The 8,376-nt window shown below is 41.2% G+C and overlaps 2 protein-coding genes across 2 annotated transcripts; both read left to right on the top strand.

Annotated features, from left to right (window-relative positions):
* Nucleotides 1-574: 574 nt before the first annotated feature.
* Nucleotides 575-955, top strand: LOC106002401 (keratin-associated protein 4-7-like). Its single transcript, XM_013037288.1, has one exon. The coding sequence runs from the start codon at nucleotides 575-577 to the stop codon at nucleotides 953-955; it is 381 nt and encodes a 126-aa protein (XP_012892742.1).
* A 5,371-nt stretch (nucleotides 956-6,326) lies between these two features.
* On the top strand, nucleotides 6,327-6,848 carry LOC106003168 (keratin-associated protein 4-6-like). Its single transcript, XM_013037990.1, has one exon. The coding sequence runs from the start codon at nucleotides 6,327-6,329 to the stop codon at nucleotides 6,846-6,848; it is 522 nt and encodes a 173-aa protein (XP_012893444.1).
* Nucleotides 6,849-8,376: the final 1,528 nt, after the last annotated feature.

Genomic DNA, 8,376 nt, shown 5'->3' with positions numbered 1-8,376 from the left:
AACCATCAAAATGGAAGGTCTTTAGCAAGGACCCGTCTCTCAAGTCAACCAAGAAATACCTAGGAGAGAAGCAATCCCCTAGTTTACAGAAATAACTGCAAGAAATCTTTCCATCTGTTTCCTTACTAGCATTCTTCCTGGCAGTAGCTTGTGTTTGGCCACACTGACATAAAAAGAGGCTTAAATTGTGAAAGCCATCCTCAGAATATTATCGTGGAAGAATAGAGTGACACATGGGAATCCTCAGTCATAGAGAATCATGTGACCGTCACAATTTAGAAGATATGTAAGACCGGAGTAGAAAGGCAAGTGTGGTTTCACATGGTTTATAACAAGACTCAATGAATCATACACACCACAGGAAAACACGAGGCTCTTTCTAGGTACTGAAATAGTTAACTTCATAAACACAATTACGACAATAACTTCCCAGTGTAAAAATAAGGAAAAGTATTGTTTACAGTAACATCAGTTACCAGGCAGAGTATAAAAGGAGACCCAGGGCACAAAGATTTCCAGATTCAAGAAAGACACTCCTTGGGAAATCTACCCAGAACCTCCATCCTCTGACACCATGGTCAACTCCTGTTGTGGCTCCACCTGCTCTGAGGAGGGCTGCTGCCGCCCCAGCTGCTGCATCTCCAGCTGCTGCAGGCCCCAGTGCTGCACCTCTAGCTGCTGCCGGCCCACCTGCTGCATTTCCAGCTGCTGCAGACCCTGCTGCCAGTCTGTGTGCTGCCAGCCCTGCTGCCGCCCCAGCTGCTGCATCTCCAGCTGCTGCCGCCCCAGCTGTGGAGGCTCCAGCTGCTGCCGGCCCTGCTGCCGGCCCTGCTGCTGCCTGCGTCCAGCGTGTGGCCAGATCTCCTGCCACACCACTTGCTATCGCCCCACCTGCGTCATCTCCACCTGTCCCCGCCCCATGTGCTGTGCCATCCCTTGCTGCTCAGCCTGCTGATCTGGACCCAGCTTTCCCTCCTCTGTCCCCTCCGATGTAGGACTTCCCTTTGTATTGACCCTGAGGACACACTGAGTGGGGCTCCTGTTCACTCAGCTGGGTCTCTTGAGTTTGTTGGGATCTCTAGAGACCCGACAGCTAGCTCGGTGACCATTTTCTCGCCTCAGTCTACATCTTTTCCATGTGATCCTCTCCCTCTCATCCAAGTGTGAATTTGCTTACGGTATACCAACTGTTTTTCAGATTCTGCTTCTTCATTTTTAAGTATCCAGCCATCAAACTCAAGGATCCAAAGTTTGATTTCAATATCTTCTACCTTTATAGATTTTCATAGACTCTCTTCCCTGTCCATTGGAGGTTCTTTTCTTTCTCTCTCTCTCTTTTTTGGTCATTCTTAATGCTCAAATTTTCCTGTTGTATTTCTGTCCCAAAATAAACTACCACTTTCCCGTGTAGAAAATCCATGTGACTGTGCTCTTTTCTCAACATCTCAGGCAATCATGTCACAGGCCTTGCCATGCCACAGTTCAGAGGAAGCCACATTTGTCACAGCCCACTTTACACTGGTGGTTTCTTTAGTTCTTAAGGCCACATGGAAGGGATTCATGGGTGAAAAATAAGAAAAATACATTTTGGAATGAGGGCAAACAATGTTGTATAGGTGGCATGCTTTGATATTGCATATTTCTGAAAGTAGTTCATGGTCACTATAAAGAAAATGGAATTGGGTGGCTGTAGCTGGGAGCAAATGATTTGGGGGTGGGGGGAATGAAAGTGGCAAGTGATAAATCAGAATTAGAAGAACAAATGGACAATGATGAGGGGATTTTTGGTAGTAAATACTCTCATCTCCTGTATGCCCAGAGCAGATGAAGCTAAGGGCCAAGCCTAAGATTTAAGATGGGAGTAGTAGAGAGCTGGAGGTGGTCTTGTCATGACCTAGACTGTTGTACTCACCAAGTTACACCCTCACTGGGACAGAAGGAGAACCAGATGTGTGGGATGGGACTGTCTGAGTTGACCCAATTAAAATCTGGACATTTGGATTCCAAAATACCCCTAAGCCCTCCAGGCCCGAAGAAATTGTTGACTTTCCATGCTAAACTCTAGGATCATCCTTTTCCTGAAAGATGCTGTAGAAGCTTCAGTCTTGACAGTTACCATCTCTGCCTACTTCTCTTTGCCACACACTCCTAACTGGAATTATGTTATGACAGACTTCACCCACAAAAAAAAAGGTAGAACTCCTAATGGAGGGCTAAGCTTCCAAAGATCTGCAGGACTCAAACTACTTCATGAGTAGTGGTGTACTTGTCTATCAAGAGAGGTATATTGGCCAGTTGTCTCTCCTTTTGTGATGTCACGGTTAGAAGATGATCATTTAGTAGCATCATTTCATGAGGCATGGCAAAGTGATGACTTCAGTCACTTGTATTACTCCTGTGCTGCTGACTAGCCATGGTAATTCCATAGAGAAATATCTCTCGTGAACTTGTGGTTATGCAAGAAATACTATTATTCCATTAAAGGCAAAATAGATAGTCCATTCTCTCCTTTTAAAAAATCAGTTTGCATCATCACAACACAGCCAGATAGGGTTTCTTCTTTCTTCCTTTGGGATTCTTATCATATGAATTGATAGATTTCAGTGTATTTGGTGCTATCTCCACTCTAACTTATATGTCCATTGATTCTCGTGAGTGGCCTTAAGGTGGCTTCTGAGGCCTGACGGCTCTAGTAGGCTCTGAAGGTTTTCTTTTTGTTGCTGCTGCTGCTGTTGTTGTTTAATGTAAGAATACATTCCAGACTTATTTGGGTATATTCTTCTCTAGATATAATCAGCCATTTCCCCAAGGATTCACAGTTCCTTTCAGTAGAAAAATGGTATTTGAGGCCATACATTAAAGTTCTAAGTTAATTATTTCCTCTCATCCCAGATTTCCTGGTGTCCACAGATAGGTTTCTAGATATAATGACACAGTTTTTATTTGACTTCACACATCTTACCTACAAGAACTAAGTGCAGTCCATTGAACTCATCTTGGTTGGACATAGAAGTTCTTTTTTCTTATGCTATCACTTCCTCTTTCTCTACTGTTCCATCATTTTTATGGAAGTAAATTTCTGGTGTGGTGTAGGAGGTGTGTGTGCAGGTGCCAGTCCTGGGGCTGGAACTCAGGGCCTGGGTGCTACGCCTGAGACTTTTTTGCTCAAGGATAGTGTTCTACTACTTGAGCCACAAATCTACTTCAGATTTTAGTAATTAATTGGAGGTAAGACTCTCATGGACTTTTCTGCTTTGAATCGTGATCTTCAGACATCAGGCTCCCAAGCAGCTAGAATTGTAGGTGTGAGCCACTGGCACCTGCCAGCATCCTGAGTTTTTAAGAAATATTATACAAATCTGATACACTTTATCCTCTACTTGATTTATCATTTCTAAATGACATATCCTGGACAGTTCCTCAGAGTAGCATATAGAGTGACTGAATAGTAGTCCATTTCAGGAATGTGTAATCCCTGATGGACACTCACATTGTATTAGTCTTCTTGTTATTTTGCTAGGATTTCATAAACATAACTATTGTAGATACTAGTATATCTAGTATATCCCAAAGTATCTTTGGGATACTTTATAGAGTTGGGGTCACTTGGTCAAAAAAACAGTGTTGCTAGTTATTGTCAAATAGGTACAAGAAAAGTAATGAATATGCCTGTCTCCACATTGTCTCACAGATTATAGACAAATTTTGAATTTTTTATAACCTAATAGATGAGGTGTCCCATATAGTTTCTTTTAGCATGGCTGAAACTCAACGTCTTTATATAGTGAGAAAAATACCTGCATTTCTTTTTCAAACTAGGAAGTGATCTTTTGAAAAACCTATGTTTAGGAGTCCTTTATATACTATGAATTCTTTGGGACATAAATCATGAGATTTAAAAAGGAAATTAATCATTTGTTTTACCTTGCTTATAATAGTTTATTGTACATTTGACTGAAAAAATATGCATGTAGATATGTAATAAAATAGAAGACGTACAGAATCTTCTTTAATGGGGAGTCTTTGATGATCTCTGCTTTTTTTAGCTAGTTCTAATTGACTTTTTGTTTATTTTTTTTATTTTGTTGGTTTGTCATTGTTTTAGTTTCATTTTCTTTTGGGTTTTCTTTTTTTCTTTTTTTTGAGGCAGGGCATTATAGTGTAAGCTAGGCTAGCCTGGAACTAGCAATCCTCCTTCTGCAGCCTCCTGAGTGCTGGGATTATAGGTGTTTCCCACCATGGTAGATGTTACTTCCATTGCACCAATTCTTACCTTCCTATGTACATTATCACCTCTCTACACAGACATTCATCCTATAATATCCATAATACCACATGTTCTCCCTGCTTCCCATCACTCTCTCAGCTTTAGACAATAATAGCTGAGACCTGTATCTGATAGATACAGATACAACATAAATTCAAGAAAATCCTTAAAGTCTCCACATTCACTCAAATGTTTTACTTTCAAAAACTTTCACATGCACCCAACTAACCTGCACTGGATAAGATATTTTCATGAGATTAGCACCTTGTAGGCTCTAGAAAAAGGAGGTAGACGACAACTTGATGAAGTGTGGTAGCTTTGAGCAGAAGCATATCTTGAATCTGAGGGGAGGGAGAGATTTATTTTAAATGAAGTAGATGCCAAGAAAGCTATTAGAAATGAGTTATACTGGATACTTAAATATGTGTAAGAGTTTTCTATCTCAGTAAAAGAGAGAACAATATTCTAGGCTAATGAAGTATTCTAGGCATGAAGAATGGCAGGGTTATCATTCTTCACATTTTAGGGGAATACCTCCTCTTTGTTGACTGTGTGCCTGTGGTCTAATTAGATCTCAATTACCTCATGTGTGAAGAATTAAGGGAAATTTTGTATACCTCACAGAGTCTTGAGATGTGTAAACAAGAAAACAATGGTAGAGAACTCAGAAAATTCCTGATGTACAGCAATTTGTAATGATTAGTGTTAGCTCATCTTTCACTAGGAATGTACAAATTTAAATACATAATTTTTGGTTTGTTTACAATCCTCTAAATGGCTACCAAACTTTTTCCTATGTATGTGTCATATTGGTTTTGAATGTTTACAGGACAATAAAGCTAAAACCTTTATACCAAGCATAATACCTCTAACATGCATCATTGACAGATAACAGCATGGAATATAAAAAGTATACTTTCAATACTATTTCAGATGCACATACTCAGTAAGCCAAAATGTTCCCTTATTACCAGACATTGGTAGCTTACGTTTATAATTTTAGCTACTCAGGGATGCTGAGATTTGAGGATTGTGTTTTAAAGTCAGTCTGGGCAGGAAAGTCCATGAGACTCTTCTTTCCAATAAAAAAGCTGGAAGTGGAGCACTGGCCTTGAGCAAAAAACGCTCAGGAACAGCACCCAGGCCCTGAGTTCAAGCCCCAGGACCGACACAAAAACAAGAACAAAACAAAACAAAAAAATGTTCCCTTAGTATATCCTAGTTTTGAAAAAACATGTCAATAATAATTTAGTAATTTTTATAAATTTATTTTATTTATCAATGCCTATATGTAGTGGTGCAAAAGGGTTTCAGTTCAACAGGTCAGTTTAAGAGTATAATGTATCTTAATAATCTAATAATTTTTTAAAGGGTCCATCATGACACTGTGATTTTTACTATCTAAAAAGTAGTGAATCATTTCCATTATAAATGTTTCAGATCAAGTAGATTCAATAACACAAAGTACACAGGAATTTCAGCAGGCCCCTTTACAGCTCAGTGGCCATCTGAAAAATCCAGAAGGATCAAGATATTTCTCACAACTACATACAAGCTACCTCCCCTTCCTGACCCCAGCCCCTAAAATATGGATCTTCTGTCCTGTTTTTTCTACTAGTGTTCCATATTACATCTTCTAACCTATGTGACAGCAGAGGAGATTTAGCCATCCATTATAAAAATCTACTCTCAGTATGTCAAGGGAGGTCAAGCCATAAGCAATTCACATTTAATCCAATAGAAAAGAGTCACACAAAGGGTCTAGTATAGAGGATAGAAGGAAGAAGAGTGGCGCTGATTCACTGGACTTCACCCAATTAAGATAATTCATAGTACAAGAGGAAAAGGAAATGGTGTCTTTCCTATATATAGAAATATTCAGCAGGTAAACACAATTAACCAATTAACTAAAACTAAATTTCTTGTTAGTACAAACAAGGTTCCTCACAAGGTTAGTAGCCCCCAGAAAGGTATAAAAAGCAGGAGAGAGCAAGGAAAGATTAAATTCACTCCACTCATCCTCTTGGAAACCTACTCAGAACCTCCATCCTCCGACACCATGGTCAACTCCTGTTGTGGCTCCACCTGCTCTGAGCAGGGCTGCTGCCAGCCCAGCTGCCTGCAGACCACCTGCTGCAGGACCACCTGCTGCCGCCCCAGCTGCTGTGAGTCCAGCTGCTGCAGGCCCTGCTGCCAGTCTGTGTGCTGCCAGCCCTGCTGCCAGCCCTGCTGCCGCCCCAGCTGCTGCATCTCCAGCTGCTGCAGGCCTTCCTGCCAGTCCGTGTGCTGCCAGCCCTGCTGCCGCCCCAGCTGCTGCCGCCCAAGCTGCTGCATTTCCAGCTGCTGCAGGCCCTGCTGCCAGTCTGTGAGCTGCCAGCCCTGCTGCCGCCCCAGCTGCTGCATCTCCAGCTGCTGCCGCCCCAGCTGTGGAGGCTCCAGCTGCTGCCGGCCCTGCTGCCGGCCCTGCTGCTGCCTGCGTCCAGCGTGTGGCCAGATCTCCTGCCACACCACTTGCTATCGCCCCACCTGCGTCATCTCCACCTGCCCCCGCCCCATGTGCTGTGCCATCCCTTGCTGCTAAATCTTCCCCTTGGATCTACCATTTCTTGAGGCCCTCTCCCCACCATGGATGAAGAATTTCCTTCTAAAAATATATGATGCCCAAGACAATGCATGTCCACGGGAGTGCCAGAAGCACACCCCATTCCTAGTAATTTGTTGCCCTCATTTGAAGTTCTGTCTATCCTCCCTTCTAAATGAATCCAATGCGAATCTCCCAATAATTTAACAAGCTGTCCCCAGCATCCCTCCCTTTGGCATTAGGATACCCCTCATCATTATTTCTATCCCTTGCAGGCTCAGGGATTTGGTCCCCTCTCAATAAAATTAAATAAAGTATATCTGATCTATAGTACTTTGCAAAGATTTTTTTCCTGTATTTTGTTATTTCCTTGTACCAAAAATAAACTTCAATTCTATCGGCACTAAAAATTGAACTGTTAATCTCTTATTTTTTTAACAAAAGGATTTATTTGGGTCCTGGGTAATTTTACTTTGTCTACACTTATAGAGCAGATAGCATATAGTCGTCAACCTTACAACAGGAGTTAAATGTCAAATCTCCTGCTTGGTTTTTCTCTAGAAAGACTTTACTGTCTTAGGCAAAACAATCAAGCACACTATAGTCTTTAAAGAAAAATAAAGAGAATGGAATTAAAGTAATAAACTATCCATTAATTTAACAATAAGTAAAGCATTTTGAAAAAATTCAAAAGGTCAATGGGTAACCTTTTGAATGTGGGTGAAAAGGAAGCCTATTATACTGCTGGTGGGAATGTAATCCTGTTCAACCACTCTGGAACGTAACATGAAGGTTCCTCAAAAAAACTAATACAGAACTACCCTATGAGCTAGCGACTCCACTCCTGGTCATTTATCCAAAAGATTACAAACTCCAATTCAGTAAGGCCCCTTACACAACCATATTCCTTGGAGCACTTTTCACCACAGCCGAGATGTGGAACCAGCCCAGATGTCCCTCAAGGGGCGAAGGGATCAAGAAAATGTAGTGCATACATACGTAATGGATTTTTGTTCATACCTGAGAAAGAATGATATTGTATCATTTGCAAAGAAATTGGAAGGGCCTGGGGGTGAGGGAGGAATCATGTTCATGTTAAGTGAAGTAAGAGAGACAAAGGATTCATGTTTTCTCTCATATGTGGAGCCTGGAATTAATTTATAAATATAATAAGTAAATACTTCAAGGTGATATCTAAGTGTATATAAGTGTATTGACTGAAATATGGTAGATTCAGGGAAGAACTCAAATGGTCTAATTCCTCAGAAAGGAAAACTCACAGTGCAATACAATAAACTGCAGGAAATAGCTACTGGAAAGAGAGGGCAGAATCAAGGGGATTGGGTAGATGAATGAAAAGAGAAAGTGAGGAGGACAAAGTCATATCATTCAATGCACATCTTACAAAATTAAGAAAGTTGAGGGAAGGATGGGATTGTGAGGGATAGGGAAAATAATGAAAGGGGTGGCATTGATCAAGATGCACTGTCTTCATAAACTGCTTTTGTTGAATTGCAGCTCCACAAAA

Source organism: Dipodomys ordii, unplaced genomic scaffold (assembly GCF_000151885.1).
Source record: "Dipodomys ordii isolate 6190 unplaced genomic scaffold, Dord_2.0 Scaffold7, whole genome shotgun sequence".
NCBI classification, from domain to species: Eukaryota; Metazoa; Chordata; class Mammalia; order Rodentia; family Heteromyidae; genus Dipodomys; species Dipodomys ordii.
This window is presented reverse-complemented; position numbering and strand designations above follow the sequence as displayed.